The sequence below is a fragment of the Psammomys obesus genome, unplaced genomic scaffold (assembly GCF_907164565.1).
Source record: "Psammomys obesus unplaced genomic scaffold, mPsaObe1.curated_primary_1811, whole genome shotgun sequence".
NCBI lineage: Eukaryota > Metazoa > Chordata > Mammalia > Rodentia > Muridae > Psammomys > Psammomys obesus.
This window is the reverse complement of record NW_026596240.1, coordinates 2,280,331-2,307,628: the sequence shown is the minus strand read 5'-3', so window position 1 is coordinate 2,307,628 and position 27,298 is coordinate 2,280,331. Positions and strand designations below refer to the sequence as shown.

Sequence of the window (27,298 nt, the reverse complement as noted above, 5' to 3'; positions counted from 1 at the left end):
ACATACATGTACATGCACACAGGCAGACACACATACACATGCCCACATGCATGCATCATTGCTGATGCAGAAGGAAATAAATGAGAGGGTTAATGAGAGAACATTGAGGAAACATGAAGTTTCAAAGGAAGGTGAAAAAAGTGGCCCAGGGAATCCCAAACGAGCAGACACCCACATGATTGGAAGTCAGAAAAAGAAGCAAGAGATGCTGAAAAGGTGTGGGTTGAACCTTTCGGATGTGGCCACCGGAACTAATGAGAAAAGATGTGCAGGAATGGTGGGGGTAAGGTTCAGACTGCGACACGATGGGAAGGGAGAAGACTGAATTCCTTCAGGCCGTGGAGCCTGCGGGGAATCGTCCTCCACGGAGCTGGGCCTAAGAATATGTTTTTCCTAGAAAGCAGTGGGGGGCAGGTTCCGGGACACAATGCCAAAGGCCTCATGTTTACAGAGCTGGGCTGGGGAGGCGTGGCTGTAGAAATACAACAGGTGGACAGCTCACTGTTCCCACCTAAGACTCTTTCTTCTCATCCTCATTTCCTCACAGGTCGGCCTGGGGAAAGGCCTCAAGGCGAGAGGCAACGTGGAAGAGTGGCTCGGGAAGGTGGAGGAAGCCATGTTCTCGTCTCTCCGCCGCCTGTGCAAAGCTGCCATCGCTGACTACCAGGGGAAATCCAGGGCCGAGTGGGTGATCGCCGGCCACCCTTCCCAGGTAGCACCCTAGTTCAGCTTCTCTTTCTGGAGCCGCCTTGGTGCACACAGCACACGCTCACGGAGAGGCCTGTTGCAGGTGATCCTGACTATTTCTCAGATCATGTGGTGCCGGGATTTGACTGAGTGTCTGGAGGGTGAAAGGGATCACTTGGAGGCCATGGAAAATTTTGAAAAAGTCAATTTTGAGGTAAGTTCTTTATCAAGTAGGCACTGGGCATATTGCCATGTGAGATGGTCCCTGTGGTTTATCACGACTAATGCAAATTCAGTTTGTCATTTCAGAAGTTCTGTTGTGCTGATATGACTTCGAAAGCTTGGGAGCTCATACTGAAGCCATTGTGCTCTGGTTTTCTTAGTGGCACTCCCTTGGTGCTTACTTAGTTAGTATTTGCATTTGTAGCTATAAATGCAACTTAAGCAACTTAAGAGGAAAAACTGACAGTTATTTATAAAGATTTTCAGATATTTAGATGTAATTGTGTTTACTTGGATTAATATGCTGGTTCAAGTGAGATGGCCCCCATAGTTTTGTTAGTTGAATGGCTGGTCCCCAGCTGGTGGCATTGTTTGGGAAGGTTTAGAAGCAGTGGCCTTGTTGAAGGAAGAATGTCATTGGCGGGTGGGCTTTGAGCTTTCAAAGCCTCATGCTATTCCGAGTGTGATCTCTGCTTCGTGCCTGTGCTTTGAGGATGAGAGCCGTCAGCTTCCTGCCCCAGGCATGTCTGCTCCGCCACCGTGTGCTCTTATCGCTTGAACTGCAAGCCCAAACAGATGCGTCCTCCGTAAGCTGCCTTGATAATGGCGTTTTCTCACAGCAATGGAAAGGGAATCATCACAACTAGGATGCCCCTCACTGAAATTTGTGTTTTTATTAAAAAGTCTTAAGGGAAGCCAGCATTGTCATGCTGGCCTGAAACCACAGAGGTGTGAGGAACAGATAAGTGGATCCCAGGAGCTTGCTGGTCAGCCAGCCAGCTGAGCGTACACAGCAAGCTTCTGTTTCAGTGAGGCGCTGCCTCGAGGCAATAAAACAGAAAGCAATGGGGGAGATACTCTGTGTCCTCTCCTGGCTTCCACGTGCATGCAAGACCTCACACACAGGCATAGACACACGGTTTTAACCAAGCTTATAAATGCGCAATGCAGTGCTTCTAGCAACAGGCACAGCACCACGCAGCAGATCTCTAGAGCCATCCATCTGACCTAACTCTACAGCAAACAGCAGTCTGCTGAAGAGCGGCACCCCTCCCCTCCCTCACCCCCAGCCCTGGCAGTCGATGCTCTTTTATGTATGCTTTTGATGACTGTAGACACCTTACTCCTGCGACCGACCTATTTTATCTAACCTAATGACTACCCGGTTCATCATGTTGTCACCTATGAGAGGATTTCCTGCCTTTTCAGGCTAAATGCTACTCCATTACATGTGCAGGACACATTTTCTTTCTCCACACACCCTCTGACTGGTTTTTAGGTCATTTCTTCATGCTGACTGTGGCAGACAATGCTCTTAAGACTCTGATTTCAATTCTTTAGTATAGATGCTCAGAAATGGGGACCCTCGAGTATCTGATTATTCCATTTTTAATTGTTTTGGGGAACCCCCATGCCACGTACCCTCCATATGTACCAACATCCTATCTCTGCCCGCAGTGTGCAAGAGGTCTTACCTAGCTCCATTTTTGTTTTAACTAGTAGTTATCTTTTTATTTTTGATAATGGGTTTGGGGTGACATCACATTGTGGTTTTTTTTACTCTTTGTTCTTTGACAGTTTCGTACACGTGCTAGTACAATCGATTTATTCTCACTCCTACCCTCTTTTATGTCTCCATTACTGTTTTATCCCCATCATATTCTTTAGAGGTCCCTTTCACACACTCATGTTTATTTATTTTGTTTTGTGACCCGCTGATTTTAACCAAGACCACTTGTGTGGCCACAGGTTTGCAAGTGTCCACTGCAACCTGGCATACTCACCACTAGTTACACTCTGAAGGCAATGACTGAGCTTCTAAACTTCCATTAGTCACCAGTAGCTCAGCGAAGAGCGGCACATCCGATGAGCACCTCCTGTTAGCAGGCCCGGTCTTGTGCAGGCCCAGCGCAGACAACTGCGGCTGCTATGAGATCATGTAACGGCTGGCCCATGCCCTGGATATAACATTTCACAGCCCTTCTCCCTGTCTTCTGGCTCATGCAGGCTTCTGCTCCCTCTTGTGTTAATGCCCCTTGTGCCTCAGAGAGGGTGTTATCAGTGTCTTCTTTGGGGCTAAGCCCTCAACCCTCACTGTCTGTGTGTTTCCTTTGGTTGGTTGATTGTTGTCAACTTGACATATACTGGAGAGCTAGAGGCATCTTGGAAGAGGGTGCTTAAGTTGAGAAATTGCCTCTATAAGATTGACCTGTGAGCATGTCTGAGGGGCCGTTTTCTTTAATTAATGGTTGATGTGGGACAGATCAGCCCATAGGTGGTGCAATCATTGGGCAAGTGGTCCTAAGAAAGCAAACTGAGCAAGCAATGGAGAGCAAGCCATTAAGCAGCATTCTTCCCTGGCCTGTGCTTCAGTTCCCACCCGTGCTCCTGCCCTGGCTGCCCTGGATGATGGGCTGTAACTTGTAAGAGGAAATAAACCCTTTGCCCCCACGCTGAAAAGCAAACCAAGACACCTTTAGCATCTTGCGCAGCCATGAATCTTGGCAGTCATTCTTCACAAAAAGAGAAATGTCTCAGATAAAGAGTGAGGTGTGTCTGAAATATTTATAATTTTGTTTTTCTTACATTAACGTTTTGATAATACTGTGCCTGATGACTAGAGATATTCAGCATCATATATACCAATCTATAAATATAAATATAGATATAAAGATATTGGACATTGGTATGTCTTCTTTAGGAAAATACTATTCAAGCCATTTTCCCATCTTTTAATTGTATTATTTGGTATTTTCTTATTGTTATCTTATGCTACATATAAAAGTCAATCCAAAGTAAATTCAGGAAGGATTTAAACACATGATCTAAAACTGTAAAGTTCTGTGACATTTTCCTTCACATTGATTTTTCTGGCCATGACAGCAAAAGCAAAACAGACAATAGGACTATAACAAACTAAAAAGCTTTTCCCAGCAAAGGAAACAATTAACAGAGTTGAAACACAATCCAGACAACAAAGAAAAGTAGCTAAATTATTTATATTTACTTAGTTATTGGTCTAGTTAAAATGCTCTGCAATCTTGTAGTAGTAGAAAACTACACCTGTGAATAAGAAGTATCACCAAGCTGACCTGGAAATTTATGTAGACCAGGCTAGCCCCAAACTCACAGAGATCCACCTGCCCGTGCCTTTTAATGCTGGGATTAAAGGCATGTGCCATCATATCTGGTAAATTTTTAGGTAGAACCTAGAGACTTCACCGTGTCCTGGGGCTGTCCTGAAGCAAATGTCTCCTCAGGCCTGGTTTTGCTATTTCATAACAGTATGACAGCCATCCAGTTATTGACCCTCTCTGATCATCAGTTTGCTTAAATGCAAAAATGATGTCCAGATAGTCTATGCTTCATAAAAATCTTATGGGAATTAAATAAACATTGTATTATTTGATCACATAATTATAAAGTTTTCTAATTATGGTTTTAACATATATCTACTATAAATTTAATAATAAAAATAAATATTGCAAGCCGATGTTGAAAATTTGCTGCCACAATTCTTCTTTCATTTGTAGCGACTAAATGCCCTGGCTGCACTAGTTCGAGGCAGTCTTCCTAAATTACACAGAAACATCATAACAGCATTGATTACCATCGATGTGCATGCAAGAGATATAGTTACGGAGCTGGTTCAAACCAAGGTAAGTGTCTCATTGAAGGAAAAATGACATGGCAATCTGCAAACTCCATGTGTCTAACCCATCCATCATTTCTGTCACTGCTGTAGGTATCCACATCAGACTCCTTTGACTGGCAGAGACAGCTGCGCTATTATTGGGATATAGACCTGGACAACTGTGTGGCTAGAATGGCACTCTCTCAGTACAGCTATGGCTACGAGTATTTGGGAGCATGCCCGAGACTGGTCATCACTCCTCTCACAGTATGTTATTGATCACTTGGGTCCACGCTGGCACAGAACAATCTTGAACGTTTCCATCATCACTACATCTTTATAAAGCAAAGACTTGCATCATTTGATTTTTGTGTCCATGTCTGTGGGTATATTTCAGTTAGAATTTTTCAGGGCCAGGGAGATGTTTCATTCTGGAAAGAGTTTGCCACGCATGCAGGCATGAAGAGTTGAGTTTGGATCCCTAGCGCCCATATAAGATGCTGGGCATGGGAGCCTGTGCTGTAATCACCATGTTAGGGGAGCAGAAACAGGAAGATCCTTGCAGATCACTGGCCAGCAAGCCTAACCAAATCAGAAAGACCCTGGCTCAAAAAATACAGTGAAAATGATTGAGGAAGACCAGTGTGATCATTGTTGACCACTGACATACATACACAGACCTGCCTGCACATCCCAAAAACATATGAGCGAGCACACACACACACTTTATTTATTTGTTTGTTTGTTTGTTTGTTTGTTGTTTGTTTGTTTGTTTCGAGACAGGGGTTTCTCTGTGTTTCTCTTGGCTGTCCTGGGCTTGCTTTGTAGACCAGGTTGGTCTCGAACTCACAGAGATCTTCCTGCCTCTGCCTCCCCACTTGCTGGGATTACAGATGTGTGCCAATACACCCAGCTTATACACACTTCTATTAAATAAATGAATTAGACCTATGATTTTGTAACTAAAGTCAGTTTCCTTAAATAATGACAATTGTTTGGTTTCTTCAGGATCGCTGCTATCTTTGCCTCATGGGGGCTTTGCAGCTCGACCTCGGAGGTGCACCTGCTGGTCCTGCTGGCACTGGGAAAACAGAGACCACCAAAGACCTAGCAAAAGCCCTTGCCATCCAGTGTGTGGTCTTCAACTGCTCTGACGGTTTGGACTACAAGGTGCAGTTGTAGTTTTAATATGAATACATGCCATAAACATTTTCATCAGCTTTCTCTGTTTGCAACATGTCTTAAAGTGAGGAGAAACTGAGGTGGCAGTGAACAGAGAAGAAAGTGGTATTAAAGTAGGGTGAATGGACAGAGCAAGTCAACATGTGGTGGGATGGGTCATCTGGGTCAAAGTCAATGTGAGGGAGAATTGTCAAAGAGTGAAAAAAATTAAAGAAAATCTATGTATGGGGAATAGGGCTGGGAAGATGGCTAGGCAGTTAAGAGTGCTTGATGCTCCTTCAGAAAACCTAAGTTCCGTTCCCAGCACCCAAATCTGTGGGTTCATAACCATACATAACTCCGGCTCCAGGATATCTGATGCCCTCTTCATGCTTCCAGGGACACTGCATGCTTATTCACACACACACAGAAACAGACACATAAATAATAAAGTAAATCTAAGTAAACAATAATGTAATAATAATAAATAATAAAGTAATCTCTTAAAATATATACATGTATTAAGTGGAGTAAAAAGTAATATAGACTAGAATGCATACAGGGATGACTTAGGAACAAAAACTAACTTTACAAGAGAAGATGAGCAGTGGACAGACTTTGATAAATAGGGTGAAGTATGAAGGCCAATGTGTAGCTCACCACTGAAACAAACACTGGCCTGATAAATTGGATTTTCCAAACCACCAAAGATACAAGCAATGTTGTTGAATATTAATATTTATTATTTATCTTTTAGTTAAACAGCGGCTATTCCCAAACCGGCTGTATACCCAAATCACCCCCCAGAGACTAGGATTTATTAACCTAGAGCACAATGCTGAGCAATGATTACTCCATCCTAAACCTCCAAGCCTGCATAGTTTCCTCCCATTCAGATTTCCCACATTATACTTGCTTTTAGTTATATCTTAGGTCCGGTTCATCTCTCCTTGTGGTTCCAAGTCCTCTCCTGCCTATCTCTGCTCTCCAACTCCCCCGAGTCACTTCCTTCTCCTCCCCTCCGGACCAGGATATCGCACCCTATTCTCTCCATTGCTCAGCACTGGCTGGTTGTTTTATTGAAAATACAGAGAACAGATGGTGGTGTGTTTACACAAACTTGAGGCAGGTGATGCTTAGAATAAACATCACAATGCAATGTTCTGCTTGAAACCAGATAGTGGGGGAGAGAAATCAGCATTTGAATGAACAAGGGTAAATTGTATACATTCCAGAAGAACGTTATACCAACAAAGCAGCATTCAAGAAAATGAAGTACAAGGAAGGAGGAAGACTTAAGGGTAAGGTTTTCAGTACATCTGGTCAGGTCCCTCTTTATACTCTAAAAATGATCAAGACAAATTGTATCCATTGATATTTCATATGTTAAAAACTACAGGTAATGTTATATATTTATTTGACTTAAAATACTAATAATGTTAACATAAACATTCACTTTTTGAAAAATAACTTCATAGGCAAAATCCTTACTGGCTGCTTATATATGTCTTTTTAAATCTTTGATGATTGACAAAATAGATGACAACTACATTCTCATATTTTCCTTTGTATTTAATATGGTGAGCCTTATTTTAGTTTAACTATCTGAAGAAAACCCACTCTCTCTTAGAGAGATGTACTCCCCGAAAACAGAAGAATATTTTAATAATTTTTTTTTCAGATAGTTGAGTAAAAATCAGAAAACACTTTAATATAATCATGAAAATGCTTTGGCCCTACAGACACGCTGAAAGACACCTTTGGGCTTACAAGGATCCCTGCTGGATTTTGTTGTTGTTGTTATTGTTCTAATGGATGCTATTAAAATCACAAAAATATATGTTTATTTCTTTATTGTTAGAAACTTTGAACACTATCAATTCATTAAGTAAGACATTTTTAGATACTGTCTTCCAACTTTCTACTGTTATGCCCAGTTCGTGAGCTCCCCAAAGACCACCAGGAATCAACCCCACTGCAAATACATGAGGGTTTATGTAATACAAGCTTGAGCCTGGGTCACAGCAACCTCCTTGGTGAAGAGGAGGAGTGCAGCAGGGCTGTCTAGAGAAACAAGGTTTTTAAAGGGAAAAATCACAAGTGTCAGATTACATGCCTTGGTGTTACATGATTGGGCAAGGAAAATTGATTTTTGAAATGATTGATTTATTTTAGGCACCAAGACCATAAACAGTTCTGGCCTGGCCATCTGGGCTGGTTTCCTAGCAACTGTATCTCTAGTGGGCAGGAAAAGAATACAGTAAAGCTAGTTCCTCTCCCCAAGTGGCTGGACATATCTCTACCTGGCTGGCCATTGTTCAGGCTTGTGCTTTAAACTTTATACCGATAACCAAAAACAAAAAACAAACAAAAAAAAAAACCCCACAAACAAACAAACAAAACCCTACTTTTTAATTCTTTAGTCTCTCACTACCTTCCATTTCCTATCACAGTTTATGACATTTGCATATTATTCAATACTTGTCTCTATTTTTTCTGGAAATTGAATATAAAATGTCAGTGCCTCATACGATACTCACACTAAGATTGCTGTTTGCAGGATTTGAGGGCATGTTAGACCCTTAGACAAGAATTAACACAGCAAAATACATGCCCTGCCCTATAAAGGAGAGAATTCCAAGCATCATCTTTACCTCCTCTATTACTGTGTTTTCAAAACTTGGGTGTGTATGAATCGCCCAGAGATTTTTTATTAAAGTAAATGAGTTATTTGATTCTCTCTCAGTTGACCACAATTTCACAAATTATAAACATCAAGACACTGAATGCCCATGATGGAGTAAGACAAGGAAAACAGACTGTAGTTGTTTATGACAAGAGACATAAACACTCCATCTAAACCACAACATGACTGAACAGTCCCTTCTCCCAGCTAACCCAGTCGCTGCTGCATCTTCAGAAAAGCTTCAGGCAGGCTGTCCTTTGGCCTGCTACCTAGACGGCTACTATCATGCAATGCATCACAGAATTGCCCCTGCTCTCTACCAACACCCCTTTCAACACTTTGTGGCTTATTACTCAAAAGAGAGTCAAGTCCTAACATCCGACTACCTGGTTTAGGGATAGAATCTTTACCAATCCATAAGATAATGGTAAAACTGAACGTACCTAATCCAGTGACAGACACCCTCCTAAGAAGGAACATAAATAAAAGAAAAAACTGTGAAAAGACACCCTAGAAGCAGAGATTGGATGCAATGCAAGCCATGAAATGGTAAGGATTGCCTGCAAATACGGGTAAGGAAGATATTTTGCTGGGTAAGCATGGTTTGTCAACACCTTGATTTCTGATTTCTAGCCCATAGAATTGTAACATTATATATATATATATATATATATATATATATATATATATGTTTGTTGCTTGGAGCCAGCCAGCTTATGGCGATTTGTTGCTATACAGGGCAGGAGCTAGAGGAGATGACTCAGCAGTTAAGAGGACCTGCTGCTCTTGCAGAGGATCTGCGTTCAGTTCACAGCAGCCACATTGGCCCACGCACAACCATTGTAACTCTAGCTCTAGGGGTCCAGAGCCCTCCCCTGGCCTTCTCAGGCACTTGCACACACATGTGCGCCTACAGAGAGGCACGTGTGCACACACATGAAATGGCTCAGGGAGTAAGAGTACAGGCTGCTTTTCCAGAGGACACAGGTTCAATTTTCATCACCCACATGGTGGCTCACAGGCGTTTGTAACTCCCGTTTCAGGAGATCTGACAGCTTCTTCTGGCCTCTGTAGGTGTGAGACTCACACATGTTGCACAGACACACGTGCAGGCAAAACAACCATGCACATAAACTAGAATAATAAATGTTTAAAAATCAATGAATCTTTCAATAGTGTGTGTGTGTGTGTGTGTGTGTGTGTGTGTGTGTGTGTGTGTGTGTGTGTTGAACCTTTGCTGAAATCTGGGTACAATGAGCTTGCCTTGCATCCCACAACTACCCTGGTTCCCTCAGAGCTCACAGAGCTCTCCTCACTAATTGTGCTCTCCCTTGTTGGGAAAAGGAATAAATGCAATTGTGTCTGATTTTGCATGCGTTCCTGCCTACCTCTGGCTTCTGGACTTTGCCCTCTTCACTTACATTGAAAGGGGGCTAGGGAACTGGCTCAGTAGTTAAGAGTGTATGCTACTCTTGGCAGAGGACTCAATTCAGTTCCAAGAATCCATGTGGGGAAGTTCACAAACACTTGTAAATCCAGCTCCAGGGGATCCTATGCCCTCTTCTGGCCTCTGCAGACAACTGCACAAAACATGCACCTATCTGAGGCCAGGATGATCTTAACATCTCTTGGGACTGATAAAACGGCCCACGTGAGGGCTGAATTTCAAACTCCTACGGTCCTCAGCCAAGAGTGGCAGAACTAGAGGGTCATTTGTACAGGCATGTACTTTGTATAAAACATGTATAGGAGACATGTTTTAGCAAAGAACTTGTATCAAGAACTCTTTCGTGCTTCTCTTAAATTGCCCACACATTAGTATTGCTTGGAAGTTTTCATGTACCCCAGAAGACGGGCAAATGCTAAGGAGAAAGTTCCTTGCTCCGTGATGCCAGCTTGAGCTTTAGTTTTACCCATTCTGTTTTTTAGCATGTTTAATTTTTCTAATATTGGCGATAGTATTATTAATTTTCAAGATGAAGCTCTGTCAAGCTTCTTATTGTATTATAGAGCAAATTTCTTCCAAAACTCTCTGAGGATTCCACTGTAATCATTTCAAATGCTTGTCCATCTCCTAAATGATCTTCATTTCCCGCAGGGTGGTTCATTCATCTTATTTTTTTTTTCTTTTTCTGAATGTTATTCTCCATCCAAATGCCTTCTGGTTGGCTTGTTGGTTCATGCGAGGGACTAGAGGACTAAGTTGCCCATGTGGGGAGCTTGTTTCCCAGAGTGTGGGCTGGGCTCTTTGAGGTCTGGACGAGGCGCAACCATTTGTCAAATGACAGCTGAGGATTTCCCTTCTAAGTGTTCACATTTCAGTTGTTTTCACTCCTGAATAGAACCATCTTTTATTATTACTGAGTATCAGTGAATGACTCGAGAGACCTGGGATCCTCTTTTTTTCCTTGTCTCTGCTTTTCTTACGCCGCCCCATTAGGCTTCTGCTATAGAATAAATCAGCACGGGCAGGAAAGGTGGCTCAGCTCTGCAGTTAAGAGCACTGGAAGCTCCTGCAACTTCCAGGTTCAGTTCCTGGCGGTTACATGGTGCCTCAGAACTGTAACTTCAGTTCCAGGGGATCCAACGCCGCCTTTTGGCTTCATGGACATGGTACACATGTATACATGCAGGCAAAATGCTCAAACGTAAAATAAAAATAAACCTTTTTAAATTAAAAAAAAAAGGACAAGTAAATTACTCCCCACCCCCCCACCCCCTCACCCCCTGCCAGTGCAGCAGTGCTTCCGCTCAGAGTTCTCAGGCACTGCCCGCCACAGAGGGCGCCGTTCAGAGACAGTGGGCGCTCCCGCCAGTGAAACTCCCCAGGGCTTCTTCAAAACCCTCAGGTTTGTCCCTTCCATGTGTTTTTTTTATTTTTTGTTTTTTTGAGAACCTGTAAATATTCACCAGAGCTAAGTGGAAGTTATGAATAAAGATTCCCCAAGGACATATGCTCCAGGTTATCATTTTATTAAAGAGAAAAATCAGATTCAAACCATTTAGGAAAGCAAAAAGACATGCCCTCTTGTCAAAATGTGCTTGCTCTTGATATGCAGTGCTTACCATCACTAGGATACCATTGGCAACAGTGTGACCACCCTGCTTCCTGTAGTGTCTTTGCTCGAGGCTGTAAACATTAGGGGAGACGATGCAGAGACGCTGAACAGCCTTGCTTGCATTGCAGATGATGGGGCGCTTCTTCAGTGGCTTGGCACAGTCGGGGGCCTGGTGCTGCTTTGATGAATTCAATCGAATTGACATTGAAGTCTTGTCTGTCATCGCCCAGCAACTCATCACTATTAGGAATGCCAAAGCCGCAAAGGTAAGAGGTCGGGGTGGCTGGCTGTCAGGGTAGCGTGCTCACACTGGTCATTAATTCAGCAGGCAGTGCCTTAGGAAGGACAAAGTTGCAGTATAATTGGTGAATACCACAGTAAGAGCATTTCCTTGCGTGTATGAAGTCCTGGTCTAAACAAAATGAAAAAACACATGCTGTGCTAGGTCCTGGACATACAGACACTATGAGACCTAGTGCTGGGAACAGAAAACCCTCTTTCCACCCCCAAGTTATACACAGAAGCATAAACACACACACACACACACACACACACACACACACTTTTCTCCTCACTTCTCTTCTACTATCTTTAGACATTTACGTACCTTCTGTTTCTTCAATGCCACTTTTTCTGGGCCACACAGCTTTCTTCATGGCTTCCAGGGTCAACTGTGTGTTGGTGGGAAAACAGGAGAGAAAACCTGAGAATCCCAAGGAACTCACTTCTTCCAGCGAGTTCCTCAGAGCTCACCGAACTCCAAAATCTTGAGGGTTAAATGAAGATTCTGAGTGACCCTGCCACTTAGCATTTCCCCATTCCTGAAGAAGGGGTTTGTATTTGGAAGGTGATGGCTGTGAAGGATGGGACCTTCAAGGTTTGGTCACCAAAAAACAACATAAACTTGAATCTCCCTCATTCCCTCAAGGGATCTAACTGCCACAAGTCCCTTAATTCCTCCCTCAGCCCCTTCCAGAAGACACTCAAGTTCCTCTGCCTCCATCAGTAATGGTCATATGGCAAAGCTGGGGGGCTCTGGACTCCCCTCGGCTCAGGGAGTCAATTTCTATTGAAAGGTGAGCTGGTAAAGAGTTATCAAGTCCAAAGTGGACACACCAGGAGGTCACTCTCCCAGGCTCTGTCCCTTTCCACAAAATAGGAGATGGGCTTTGTACCTGCATATTTCTATGACTTGGCAGAGTCCTGTGGATGATGACTGAGGAGGCAAACCATGCAGAAAAAAACAGTTCAGAATATTTTAATTTAAAAAGTTTTTTTTTTTAAAAACAAACAGAAAAAAAGTTAAGGATTTCTTATGACCTCTGCAAAGTAGTGAATTCTAGAAAAAAAGTTAAGACTAGACATTTAGTGAGTGGCTAAGAGAGCAAATCTTAGCATGCTTTGCATCTTCATTAACCTTTGTGAAAGAGATGGTTACAGGTGAAGATAATTCAAAGAAGTAAAAAATTATTTCTAGAGACATCGCAGAACTGGGATACATACCTGAATCCAAGTGACCCCTACCATCTGCATTCTGTCCTGCTTTCCATCTACTCTGTGAAGGTGTGGATTAAATGCAAAGATTTCCGCACAGAATTTGCAAATCATTACCATCTTGCTGAGTAACCCACAGAGAGCAAATCTGGAGATCAAAGTGGGCAGGAACCAGAGAGAGTAGAGGCAGGTTGATGCATTCCCAGCTGGAGGGCAAGCAAGCCCGGTAGTCTAGCAGGCTCCATCCTCTAGAACCAATGAAGAAACTGAAATGTAAGTGTAGTTTGACCAGCACATGTATGCATTCTGCAGCAGCCAGATTGCCCGCCAGTTTCCTCCCAGGCAATGGCACAGGGCTCAGCTCCACACGGGTCTTCCTGACAGTCTCAGGCCTAGTATAGCAACTTCATCCAGTGGCCCAACTCAGAACCTTGGCTTCATCGCAGTTTTTTCTCTTTACCATCAGCCCAAAATCTAAACTGTCACTAGATGGTATGAATGGTGTCTGCTGGGAACTCTTCAACCACACATATAATTCTCAGACACTGGCTCGTGTCTCCCCAGTGACAATTCTCACACATGCCCCAGTCTGTAGTTTTCCCAAACTCTCCATCGCTACCTCTACCCAACACTCTAAAGTCTTCTTGACTTTCCACAAGTCATGAGACAAAGGAGAAACTCTAATGTAGCGTGCAAGACACCTGGTGGTCAGAGCTCAGTGTACTGGAATTTTCTCATGAAAAATGCCTGACTAGGAGCAATACTGGGGAAGACGGGTTAGTTTGGGGTTGTACAATCCATCATGGCAGGGAGGGGATGGAGGTAAAGGCTTGGAGGCTAAGACTTGGTGATGAAGGCATAGCGGCAAGAGCTTGAGGTAACTGGGAAGTCAGGAAATAGAGAGAAGACAGGAAGTAGTGCAGACTACAAAACCTCAAGGCCTACCTCAAGTGATTCACTTCCTCTAATGAGGCACTGCCTTGTCAAACTTCCACAGCCTTCTGAAACACTACCACCAGTTGGGAAGTGAATGTTCAAACATAAGAGCCTGTGGAAGACATTTCTGTTAAAAATCATAAAGAGATGATACAGGGGGACAACTGGTATTCTCTGCAAGAGGTTTATTAGGGAGGTATGGAGGAAGTGGGTAGCAGGGCATGGTGGGGAAAGAGAGGGGGGAAGGGAAGGAGAAAGGAGGGGTGCCCCAAGAGAGAGAGAAGAGAGGGTGTAAGGTAAGAGTAAGAGCAAGAATAAGAGAGAGAGAGAGTAAGAGAGGGACCACATGTCAAATCAGCCCTTTTAAGAGACATGAAAACCACACCTTCCAGGTGTGTTCACCTGGCTGGAGGCATATGATGACATCATAGGTTGCTGGGCAACCCAGAAGCAGGTTGTGTTCCAAAATACTAACAATTTCACACTCTGTCTGCAGTGCTAGGCCTAGCTAGGCCATCTCAACTTTGTTATTCTTTAGCAAAGAGGGTTTCTGCCTGTTCCCTGAATGTGTAGTATTCTTTGTTGTGCTTGCTGCTCTTGCCAGAAAAGCTGCTCAATTATCAACCTAAAATGCCCCTCCTCGTTCTTCAGGTCTCCAGTAGCCTATATGTGCCCAACATGGCTTTTACACACACACACACACACACACACACACACACACACACACACACACACACATTTTCGCCTCAGAATGGTCACAGCGTCCAAGGCTGACTACACACAGGAGGACTCAAGCATGAGCATCCTTCAACTGTGTCACCCTGGCTTACCCACGGCCTCAACCTGCAACAGTACTCAACAGTCACCTACTATTAAGTGAAGGTGAGGGAGTAGTGCTGTGATAAACAGGCCACACCACTCAAAGATTAAAACTAGACTGGAATTTTCGGGGGGGAGGGGAGGAGGGGAAGAAGCAGTAAGTGGGCGTGGAGAAGGCCATGACGTCAAAGGTACACTGAAGAGGCCCCTCAGGTGTTAAGACTGGAAGCTTTCAGGTCTGGGTCAGGAAGGAGCACACAACTTGGGCAAGGCAAGGCAGGGAGCAGTAAACACTGAACTCCAAAGAGACAGGAAACAGGCAGATCAAGAGAAAGCTTCCTCAGTCCCACAGCAGGATTCAGTGTGCTCTCCTCCGCCTTTCCTTACCTCTCTGATTCAAGTGATGATTTGTGTGAAAGAACTTGCAAGCACTCAGAGGATTGCCCATTTATACCTTCTCTGTGAACAGCTCTCCAGATTCATGTTTGAGGGACGGGAAATCAAGCTGGTTATGACCTGTGCAGCTTTCATCACCATGAATCCCGGCTATGCAGGCAGAACGGAATTGCCAGACAACTTGAAAGCCCTGTTCAGACCCTTTGCTATGATGGTTCCCAATTACGCGCTGATTGCAGAGGTGAGCTTCAGACTATAATGAAGCAAGGTTTGAAGCATGATTTGTTTTATTTGCCATCTGATTCTGCCAAGATGGAAACTTCTTTTATTTCCTAGTTTCCTTTTTGTTACTGTGATATAAAATGCCTCAACTAAAAGCAATTTAGGAGAGAAAGGATTGATTCTAGCTCATAATTCCAGATTGTCATTCATCAAACCTGATAAGAAAAGGGAGCAGGAAGTTAGAACAGTGAGTCATGTCAGGAACAGAGAGAAATGAGTGCACACCTGCTTATTTGTACTCAGCTCACTTAGCCACTTATGTAGCCCAGACCCTAAGCCCAGGGAATGGTGCTGCCTGTGATGGCCAGGTCTTGACCCTCAGCAATCAAGATAACCCCCAGGAGACATAACCACCGGCCGACCTGGTACAGACAATCCCTCAGTGACACCGCTCTTCCCAGGTGATCCTAGAGTGTGACAGGCTGACAACTGTCACCATCTCACTTTCTCACCATCTTACTTTCTAAGCATCCAAGCAATGGCTGCCCATTATTGCTCACCCTGAGCGTAAATTCAGGTAAACAGAGAATGTTTCATTTTGCATGCTGGTGTAGTTTTCAGTCTTCCTGCAAATATCCAGAATGCCCTCAATAGTTTATAGAGTAGAACAGACTCCTAAACATGGAAAGAATCAATGTATGTGAATTGGCTCAGTTACCAGGATTTAATCAGTTCATCTCTAGGCGTTAAAATGTTGGGATTAGTTCTAAAAAGACAGCATTATCTTCATTTCACTTTGGGTATAAATTTAATTAAAGTCAAGAATAATTGGAAGCCCAGTCTGGTGCCTCATGCCTGTAATCCCAATACTCAGAAGGCTAAGACAGAAGGATTACTGTGAGTTCAGACCAGCTTGGGTAACAGAGTGAGGCCATCTCAAAACAAAACAAAACAGAAACAGAAAAAAAGGAAGTACTGTCCAGTCAAAGCTGTATTAATCATGATTTGTAGTCTGTAACAGTTTAAGTAAAAACCAGTAATTGGTAATAAATTAAGCATGATTATTTATTGTTTCTGTCTACCAAGGAGACCTTTTATTTAAACATTCTTGCTCTTTCACCCCAGCTAAGAATCCATGTGTGTAAGTTTTGCATGCGATTCTCAAACTATGTTTAATGGAGGTAAAAGTACACACAGCTCACGAGGATATGAGCAAATGTTTGCACAGAGACTCAGCTGTCTGGCACCATGACTAAAATGCAGAGCTTCCTTTCAGAACTCGGAAAGCTCCCTTGAGCTCTGTGCAGCATTTCCCATCGATGGGCACTTCCCCTTTCAGAATGGGATTTCTCAGAAAGCACCCGTGACTCTTGTAGCTAATACATTCCTTTGAATTATTAAAGAATCTTCTACCTGAAGTAAAAGGAATTGATTACCACTAGACTAGACCAACACTAGAGAAATTTCAACCTGAATTAGCATAACGCTTGAAGCATTGAAGCATTCAGAGGAGTCCTGTATCTCCTGTGGGTATGGCAGAGCAGAGGACAGTTCAAAAGAGTAATGCCTTTGCTTCCCTTCTCTCTCTGGCAGGTTCAACAATGTGCTCATGTCTCCCACTTTGCCCTATTGTGTTACTCAGTCCTGAATTGGAGGAGTTTCAAAGTCCAGTCTTGTAGGCATGTTTCCCATTACTGTCACAGATGAATAGTCAGGGCTTCTCATCAGCAAATGCTTTTAGCTGTGACAAATATCCTTGCTCCACAATAAGAGCACAGGAGATTCCAAGTGGGGAAAGCAAGGCGGTTTACCTCTGACCTTTCAAAGCTGGGCAGCAGACTAGAATGGCAGGTGCACCGAATGAAACCCGAACATCGGAGCAGGAGTGTTGGGTAGCTGGTCACATCACTGCCACTCGCTGGAATCTTTGTCTCCTCACTGAGCAGGGTAAAGGTGTGATGCCTAGGGTAGATGTATGTCTGTATCAGGCTGATATGTTGCAGGCAAGACGATGTGAAACACCACCTCCCACTTCTCTCCTAGGTGATTCTGTATTCTGAAGGATTTGAATCTAGTAAAATACTAGCCAGAAAGATGACGCAGATGTACAAACTCTGCAGCGAGCAGCTGTCCCAGCAGGATCACTATGACTTTGGCATGAGAGCCGTCAAGTCGGTGCTGGTCATGGCTGGGTAAGAAACCCAAGGAGAGTTAGCCCAGTCAGTAAAGTGCTGGCCATGAGAATGTAAGGCCCATCCTCAGAGAGCACATAAAAAGCCAGGCATGGCTGTGCATGCTTACAATCGCAGTGCTGAGGAGGCGGCCGCAGGCAAACCGCTGGTGCTCACTGGCCAGCCAGTGCACCTGACCTGGTAAGCTGCAGGCCAGTGAGAGACCCTAACTCAAAAAACAAGGTGGGTGGCTCCTGAGTAATGACACTCAGGGTTGTCCTCTGGTCCCCATGCACATGTGGTCACACGGAAACACACACACAGAGTGGGGAGAGAGACAGACAGACAGAGACACACAGACGGGGGAGGTGCTAGAGAGAGGTAGACGAGAGTGAAACTCATAATCAACTTTAAATGGGTGACTCAGAGGCTTTGAGAGCCATGTGTGATGGAGATCAAGTGTAATAACATGGGCTGCTGCTGTTGTGAGAATCCTCCTTTGTCACTCCGGTGACCCAGTGTAAGTCTATACTGTGGACTCTAACTAACCTGTACTCTCCAGAACTCCTCAAGTGCACCGGGTTTCAGAGAACAAAAGCTGTTACTGCATCTGGAGAGATGAGTTAGTAGTTAAGAACATTTGCTGGGCTGGAGAGATGGCTCAGCAGTTAACTGCCTGCCCTTCCAGAGGTCCTGAGTTCAATTCCCAGCACCCACGTAGTGACTCACAGCCATCTATCCTGGGATCTGATGCCCTCTTCTGGCATGCAAGTGTACATGCAGATAGAGCACTCATACATAAAGTAAATAAATAAATACGGAAAATTTTGAAAAAAGAAGATTTGCTGTTCCAAAGGGACCTGCGTTTGGCTCTCAACAGCCAGGTCATATAGCTCACACTCACAGTCATCCCAGTTCTAGGGGATCCCGTACCCGTTTCTGGCCTCCATGGGCACTGCGCTCACTCTCACATACCCCCATGTACACCATCTGCATACAGTTAAAGATAAAATGAAATCTATTTTTACAAAGCCTTGGTAACCGTCAGGCTGACTCGGAGGCTCTCGGTCTGGTATGCACAGGCTGGAAGGTGAGTCCCGTGTTGCCTGAAACAACCCCAAGGGTTAAGCGGAAGTTGGTTGTTTATTCTCAGTCCATGATTATGTCTCTGACTTCTCCGCAAAGGTTCAAGTTCAAAACTAAGGTCTTTCCTACTCACTGACAAAGGAGACTCTCATTTCCGGTCTAATGACTACTTTATGACTACTAGGAGCAGCACATCCGTAGTCTCTAACTTGCCCAGAGCCTGAAATGGGATAATCCGGTCTCTCCAGCTCTGCCTCTCAGATTGGACTCATTGAACCCAGTTCGGTGCATGCAGGCCCCTTGGCACAAATCTCACTGCTATCCCCACTCCCTGTCCCTTTCTTTAGCCACCAGATCCGGTGCAGCCCTTCGTTACAGCATTGCTGTGTAAGAACCAGGGATCCAGCACGTTCAGACCCATTTGCATTCAGAGAGCACAACAGCATCTCTATGGGTGAGGCGGGCAAGTGTGCAGTCATCTCTCTAACTGATGTGCTGAGGGCAACAACAGGGCTGTGCCTGAGGAAGACAGACTAGCCTTTAGCAGCTTTCTAGAGAAGAGGGTAACTAGGCTGCTTCTGAAGGGAGAAGTGCAGACAAGCGACTGGAGAGATGGCACAGCAGTTAAAAGCACTTTCTGCTCTTCTAGAGTTTGATTCTCAGCACCCACACTGGGCCCAGCACCCACTGGACAGCTCACTACGGCCTTACTCCAGATCCAGAAGATTTGACAGCCCTCTTTTGGCCTACTTTGGCACATACATACATGCATAAATAAAAATAAAATCAGTAGTTTTTAAAAGAGCAGGCAAAAGAGAAAGGCAGGGCATCCTGGACAGAGAGGACAGAAAATGACAGCGACGTGAGCCATTCTGATACACTCACAGGATCCTAAATTCATATTAGACAGAGTCTAGGTTGATCCAGGAGGGGAGCCAACGAAGAACTTGTCGATGTGCTGTGATAGGTGGTCAGCACACACAGGAATCTCAGCGGAGCCCCTGACCCACAGGCCTAGAACATTCCATTGTCCTCCATGCTTTCATTGTCATCGTAACGACTCTCTTGAATTTAGATCTCTGAAAAGAGAGAACCCAGACCTAAGCGAAGACGTGGTCCTGATTAGAGCGTTGCGAGACTCCAACTTACCGAAGTTCTTAACAGATGACGCCCTCCTGTTCAGGCAAGTTTCCAGAGCTCACGGCACCACACAGAGAGGAAAAGGATACTGCTCAGGGCTTTCTGTCTTTAAAACCTATGCATTTCTCAGCTCTTCCGGAGATATGTGCATCCCTTTAAGACAGCCAAGAGGGACAGACTCACCTACAAGCTCACCGCTTGGGAGGGGCAGAAAGATCAGGGGTTGAAGGCCAGCCTCAAATACATGGGACTTATCTCAAAAGAGCAAAAGTATGACCTAAACTCACAACGCTATTCTAATCACCTTTTGTTTCTTCAAAATATTGATCACCTAATTGTGTCATTTTATAAATTGACATTTGGTTACAAATTCCTGACCTACCAGAATTTTCTAGTCTGAAAAACAAGTCAGGCTTGAAAGGTAACATAAACATGACTGCTTTACCAGTTCTTTTTAAAATTTGTTTAATTTTGTTTCTCTAAGTTGTATGTATACAGACTTTAAAAAAAACAAAATATTGTATAAATTAGCCTTATAGAAATCTACAGCCTTTCATCAATTCCCAGTCCCCATAAGCCACCATTGTCAGCTCTTCTGTTAATTTTGCTATCCCCGCCACACTTGGCAGCATGCTTGTTCCATTTCCTAGTTTGTAGGTTTGGGACCTTGAGTGTCTAAGGGAGAAGATGGGAGCACATCGCCCATCTTTCCTCCCCACCCATCCCTTCTGCACCATTATAATGCAGCCCCACTTGAGCTAAGCAGCCAAAGTTTCCAGACTGGGTTGTAACTGTGTGAACGTTAGCTGAGCCACTTTTCATTGTCTTGGTGTTGATATTTGAATATTACTTTCCATGCATATACCTTCACAAAGTTATCATGTTTCTGTTAGAGAGATTGATCCCTCGAAGCAGGTTTTCTGTGTCACGGACTGTGTGTGTGTGTGTGTGTGTGTGTGTGTGTGTGTGTGTGTGTGTGTGTGTGTGTGCGCGCGCGCATGCACGTGCAATGTCTTCCTCAGTTGTTCTCGACCTTGTTATTTGAGGCAGGTTCTCTCAGTGAACCTGAAGCTCATTGGTTTGGCTGGGCTTGCTGGCCAACGCACTCCAGGGATCTGTCTGTCTCTGCCCGTTTACTCCTTCCTGGTACTGGGTTACAGTTGTGCATCACGACATAGCTTTTCACATTGCTCCCAGAGATCCAACAGGCGCTTTACTTGCTGAGCCATCTCCCCAGTCCTGCAGACATTTAATTTAAGTAGATTCCATCCTGTTGACTCCAAAACGGTTTTGTGCTTTTATAGTTATATAAATGGTTTTGTGAAAATGCTGATTTCCCCTCAAATGTAAAGAGTGGCCAAAGACCAAGACTACTTTCATATGTGGGTCTTCAGTTACCTGCTTCCTCGAGTGTCATTTCCCGGGTCTGTTAGCATTTTGTTATTCTTAGGTTGTTTTCCCATGATGCTCTTTTACTTACATTTAAAAGAGGAACTCAAAACCTCGAACTCAAAACAGGAGGGCTATCTGTTTAAGTCTCTCATTCCTTCTTTTTTTGAGGAGGAGAGGATTGAAGCAGGATCTCACTTGTAGCCCAGGCTGACCTTGAACTTGTGATCCTCCTGCCACAGCTTCCTGAGCTCTAAGATTACAGATATGGACTGCCATTTGTTTGCTAAGTGTATGTATGAAGCCTTCTATCCCACTGAAGTTCACTTTTGTATATTTGGTTTTATATATATATTTTCCTTTGGGATAGGATTTCTCTGTGTAGCCTTGGCTGTCCTGGACTCTGCTTTGTAGACCAGGGAGGGGAGAAAGGGCACCGTGGTCTAAGTGGTTAAGCAGCACAGTGGATCCGGAAGGATAAGCGGGGGTAGGAGTGAGAGCGGGGTAGAGGAGGCATGTGGAGGGATGGCTAACTCTAAAGACTTTGGAATTAGCCTATGTAAGCCTACTACTCTAGAGGCTTCCTAAATGTGTGTGTGTGTGTGTGTGTGTGTGTGTGTGTGTGTACACATACACCCTTATAGAAAAAAAATTTAAATAGGGTTACCCTAAACCTGGCTCCCAAAACTTCTACTGATTTTCTATTTTGGTCTCCATCATATTTTTCTCAATATCCACATATAGTCATAAGCATATATAATGCATTAGGAAAACACTGAAATGAAAATTTTTAAATCTATTGGTAAGTCCATTAGTTAAGTGTTGGGTATTGTACTCCATGCACTGTGGGTGATATAGAAATAAGTCCTGTTATTCATCCTGAAGGAAGTCCTGTTTTGCAGTAAAAACATTGATCTGCTGCATAGGATATGAGAACACACAAGAGTTCAGCAAAAAGGTTGGCTCCTGGCACAGCCCAGGACAGGCTTGTGCTGTAACAGTCAGAAGACTACTCTGTTGCTGATGACATGTGTGGGAAAACAGGAATGGCTGGGGCTCCTAATTGATGTCATTTCTGTTTTGTCAGTGGGATCATATCTGATCTTTTTCCTGGAGTCCAAATCCCGGAACACGACTATGGTATTTTGCAATCGACAATTGTGGACGTCATGACGAGACAAAACCTTCAGCCTGAGTTATGTATGGTCAAAAAGGTGATACAGTTGTATGAAACTATGCTGGTGAGGCACGGCGTTATGTTAGTCGGGCCCACAGGAGGTGGCAAGACCACCGTTTACCAAGTATTAGCAGAAACTTTAGGAAATCTGGAAAAACTCAAAACAGGCAATCCCTTTTATCAGCCAGTAAAAACCTACGTTCTTAATCCAAAATCAATCACAATGGGAGAGTTATATGGAGAAGTGAATAACGTGACCTTGGAATGGAAGGATGGTTTGATGGCACTAAGTGTCCGAGCCGCTGTGAACGACACTTCAGAAGATCACAAGTGGATCATCAGTGATGGGCCCGTGGACGCCCTTTGGATTGAAAACATGAATACAGTGTTGGACGACAACAAGATGCTCTGCCTGGCCAACAGCGAAAGGATTAAACTCACACCTCAGATCCACATGCTTTTTGAGGTAAACGTGTGGTTCACTGGGAAGTAAAATATTCGTCAGAGTCACACGCCACCGTAAAGACCTCTCAGCCATATATTGTTTTCACCGTTTATCTGTAGCTTTTATTTACTTGCTGAGCACTCATTAAATTGTCCCTTGTAACAGATTGACAACACCTTTGAGATGTTCCCATTTCTCTATAAAATAGAAGTAGAATTGATTCTAGCATCCCTTGCTTCCTTTTGAAAGCAGATATGTATGTGGCTTACATCATTTTAATTTCTAGGTAAAAGAGAATGTCCACTGTGCCAGGAATGGACACAACCTTCTCTTCATGAGGGATTGTAAGAAGGGTGAGGTTCAAATACAACTCAAAAACACAGAGAAAATACCACCCATAGTCTCACCATCCGTGAACTATGTATAATATCTGCTGTATGTGTTGTATGTGGCTAGATTTTAGGTAAAAGAATGACAAAAAGTAAATAGAATAAAAGCGAGGGGGAAAGACAATGCCTCTTGTGTACCCTTAAGAATCAGATGACAAACCGGGAGTGGCGGAGCACACCTGTAATCCCAGCTATTGGAAGGCAGAGGCAGGTGGATCTCTGTAAGTTTCAGACCAGACTATGCAGATACACTCTGTAGAGACAGACAGAGACAGAGACAGAGAATGTGCTCTACCTTAAACCATCACCTAACATTCCTGTTCCTTTCCAAACTGCGTGCTCTCTCCCACTCTTTTCCACATAATCCCCTCCCATGCTGGCTTAAACTTTAAGAGGGTGCTTAGTATTCAAGTTGAAAAGATATGCAAGTCGCCTATTAGCTGTTTCCTGTTCAACTTTAGGTACAAGATCTCAGGGTGGCATCCCCCGCCACTGTCAGCCGATGTGGAATGGTGTTTGTAGATCCCGAAGAACTCAAGTGGATGCCTTATGTGAAAACCTGGATGAACAGAATCTCTGAAAAAGTAAGTGGAGCCGGACATCCCCCCATGCCTTCCTGTGTCTGTGTCTGTCGGGCTTGTGTTCCCTTGCACAAAGGTGAGTCACTCTAGCTGTGTGTGTGTGTGTGTGTGTGTGTGTGTGTGTGTATGTGTGTGTGTGTATGTGTCGGACCCCATGGAACTGGAGTTACAGATAGTTGTGAGCTGCCACATGGGTGCCAGGAATTAAACCTGGGTCCTCTTGAAGAGCAGCCAATGCTCTTAACCACTGAGCCATCTCTCCAGCCCTCTTCCCATTTCTTTCTAACATTAAGTAATAATATTTCATTGTGTGGACATACCACAGTTCATTTATTCATTCATCTCCTAAAAGACAATTTGGATGCCTAGACTTTGAGAAATTATCAATAAAACGGTTATAGGCACTAGCATACAGGTTTTCCCTTGAATTTTTGATTAGATTTGTATACTTGGCTTTGTAAGAAGTCTCCAGATTGTCTCCCACAGTGGCTGTGCCATCTTGTATTCGCACCAGCAGTGAAAGAGAGTTCCTGCTGCTTAAATATTTACCATCATTTGTCTGTTTTGTTTGTTTGTTTGTCTTGGTGCAAGGGTACGACAGACTCTTGTCTCAGTCTGCAGACACTAGAGCGTGCTTTGGCGTCGTGTTTGCACCTCTGTGTCGTCTTTGCTGAGGTCTGTATTAGGGACCAGTTTCACCCACTTCTTAACTGGGGTTAGCTGCGCTTATTGTTGCTATCAAGAATAGCACAGCTTCAGTTCATATGATGTTCTTAGACTGGACTATGTACAGCCCTTTTGACGTGGGGGGATCTTTGTACATCTTAATACAAATCTTTTATCAAATTATGTCTTTTGGAAATGTTTTCTCCCAAGCTATGGCCTTTTATTACCTTAACAGTACTCTGGTATGTCTTCAGACAATATAATCTTTCCGTTTTCGTCCCCCTAACAAGTGTCTTTTACAGAGCAGATTTTTATTTTTAAGATTTGCTTATTTTATGTGTGTGTTTTGCCTGCATGCATGTCTGTGTACCACATGCATGTCTTGTGTCCACAGAGGTCACAAAAGGCTGTCAGATTCCCTGTAACTAGAGCGTATGGGTGGCTGTGAGCCACTGGGTAGGTTCTGGGAATGGAGCCTGGCTCCTCTCCAAGAGCAGTTAGTGCTCCCAACCCTGAACCTTCTCCCAGCCCCCGACGCTTTTATGAGGTCTAAAATCAGATTGTTTTTCACATATCATGGTATTACGTTACGTCTAAAAACCCATTTTCAAGCCCAAAGTCATCTCAGTCTCTCTTATATTATCTTCTCTTACTTTTTAAATTAATTTATTCATTTTACATCCTGATCATAGCCCCCCTCATCTTCTCCCAGCCCTACCCTTCCTCCCTCTTCCCCCATCCCCATCTTCTATAAGTTTAATGTGATATATATATATATTGAGTTCATCTTTATAAAGGGTTTAAGGTCAGTATCTCTCTTCATTTGGTTTCATGATGCTTTTCATTTTGCTTTATTTTCTCATTTTGTAACAAAATGTTTTAAAATTCCAAAGGTAGTATAGGGACTGACAATAAAGAGCAAGAGGATGGAGATTGTTAAGTAGAAAGATACAATAGATGCATGTGTCCCAATGTCACCATCACCTGGTAATAGGTGAAATCATCTTATTGAGAACTATAAGTGTAAAAGTTCTTTCTAAGGAAAACATCTCATGTGCTGGGATACCTTTGCATTATTATTATTATTGTTTTGTTTCTTTCAGACAGGGTCTCATGTAGCACAGGCTACTCCTAAACTTATTATGTAGCTGAGAATGGCCTTGAACACCTGACCTTTCTACCTCCCAAGGGCTGGGATTATAGGTGTGAACTACCAAGTCTAGCTTTACCATTTGTTTTTGTTTTTTTTGTTGTTGTTGTTGTTCAGGAAATGTTCGTTATATTTGCACAGGTCTATTCTGAACTCTTTAGTCTGTGCTACATTTGGACATTGTTTGGAGACAGGATCTTATGATGTAGCCTCTATTTCCTTTAACTCACAATTCTCCTGCCTCAGCCTACCAAATGTGTATGTGTGTGTGTATATGTATATATTTTATACATACATTTGTATATATATATATGTGTGTGTGTGTGTGTGTGTGTGTGTGTAAATATATACACACATTGCCTATGTATATTTTGAATATATATTCAAATTATCTTTATTTTGCCCCAAATCTTGGGGTCTTAGTTAGTTTTCTATTACTGTGAAGAAACACCACAACCAAGGCAACGTATAGAAGAGGCCATTTACTGGGAATTTCTCACAGTGTCAGAGTGTGAGCCCATGACCATCATGGTACGGAGCATGCCGTTTGGCAGACAGACATGGCACTGAGAAGTAGTTGAGAGCTTATATCCCAAGCCACAAGCATGAGGCACAGAGGAAGAGAGACAATGGGAATGGGGTGGGCTTCTGAAGCCTCAAAGCCCATCCCCAGAGACACACTTTCTCCAACAAGGCTATGTCTCCTAATCAGATCGTCTAACTGGGAAACAAGTGTTTAAACATGAGTCTACTGTGGACAGTCAAGCCACCACAGATGGAACCAACACCCCAGTATTTTGTTGCCTGTTCTTGGGTTTTTGTCTTTTCATACAAACCTTAGTTTGATATTATATGCAAAATAACTTTCTGGAACTTTGAGATTTTATAGAGTTAATTTATAGATGAAATTTAGTGGAGCTGACCTCTGGAACTTATTTACTCCTTTTATCTATGAACATGGTATAGCTCACTATTTAAGCCTTTGGTTTTCTTTGTCAGAATATCATGAATTTTCTTCTAGGGATCTAGCATATGTTTTGGTTGATTTATAGTAATTGATTCTTGTTGCTAATATAATGCAATAATGTTGTATTTTAAACGTAAATTCCAGTTGTTCACGCTAGTATATAAGGAAGTAATTGTCTTCCTTATATCATGGATTAGCCAGTGACCTACAGTGACCTAATATTTTTCTATTTATTTGATTCTTAATTTTAGTCTTATTTTGCTAGTTTGGGGAGATTTTATATGTACATAATACTGCCATCTTTGTTTTTTTAATTAAATTTTTATTTTTTATATTAATTACAGTTTATTTACTTTGTATCCCAGCTGTAGCCCCCTCCCTCATTCCCTCCCTTATGTCCTCCCTCCCCCTCTCTAAATTCACTGATAGGAAGTTCTCCTTCCCTTCCATCTGACCCTAGCTTATCAGGTATCTTCAGGACTGGCTGCAATGTCCTCCTCTGTGGCCTAGCAAGGCGGCTCCTTCCCTGGGGTCGGGGGAGATCAAAGAGCCAGCCATTGAGTTCATGTCAGAAACAGTCCCTGTTCCCCTTACTATGGAAACTCACTTGGATACTGAGCTGCCATGGGCTACATCCAAGCAAGGGTTCTAGGTTATATCCATGCATGTTCCTTGGTTAGAGAAACAGTCTCAGAAAAGACCCCTGTGCACAGATATATTTGGTCCTTGTGTCACTTCTGTCCTCTCCAGGTCATACTAACTTCCCCTTTTTTTCATATGATTCCCTGCACTCTACCCAAGGTTTGGTTATAAGTCTCAGC

General features: G+C 43.4%; 1 protein-coding gene across 1 annotated transcript in view; it reads left to right on the top strand.

Annotated features, from left to right (window-relative positions):
- Nucleotides 1–27,298, top strand: part of Dnah6 (dynein axonemal heavy chain 6) — a 200,961-nt gene that overhangs the window by 68,554 nt on the left and 105,109 nt on the right. The window contains exons 24-34 of the mRNA XM_055596419.1: nucleotides 548–712; nucleotides 791–901; nucleotides 4,443–4,568; nucleotides 4,655–4,810; nucleotides 5,552–5,713; nucleotides 11,578–11,715; nucleotides 15,168–15,335; nucleotides 17,360–17,508; nucleotides 19,649–19,756; nucleotides 22,190–22,745; nucleotides 23,575–23,697. Of these exons, the coding sequence (XP_055452394.1) occupies nucleotides 548–712; nucleotides 791–901; nucleotides 4,443–4,568; nucleotides 4,655–4,810; nucleotides 5,552–5,713; nucleotides 11,578–11,715; nucleotides 15,168–15,335; nucleotides 17,360–17,508; nucleotides 19,649–19,756; nucleotides 22,190–22,745; nucleotides 23,575–23,697 (1,962 nt within the window). The remainder of the gene's footprint in view (nucleotides 1–547; nucleotides 713–790; nucleotides 902–4,442; nucleotides 4,569–4,654; nucleotides 4,811–5,551; nucleotides 5,714–11,577; nucleotides 11,716–15,167; nucleotides 15,336–17,359; nucleotides 17,509–19,648; nucleotides 19,757–22,189; nucleotides 22,746–23,574; nucleotides 23,698–27,298) is intronic.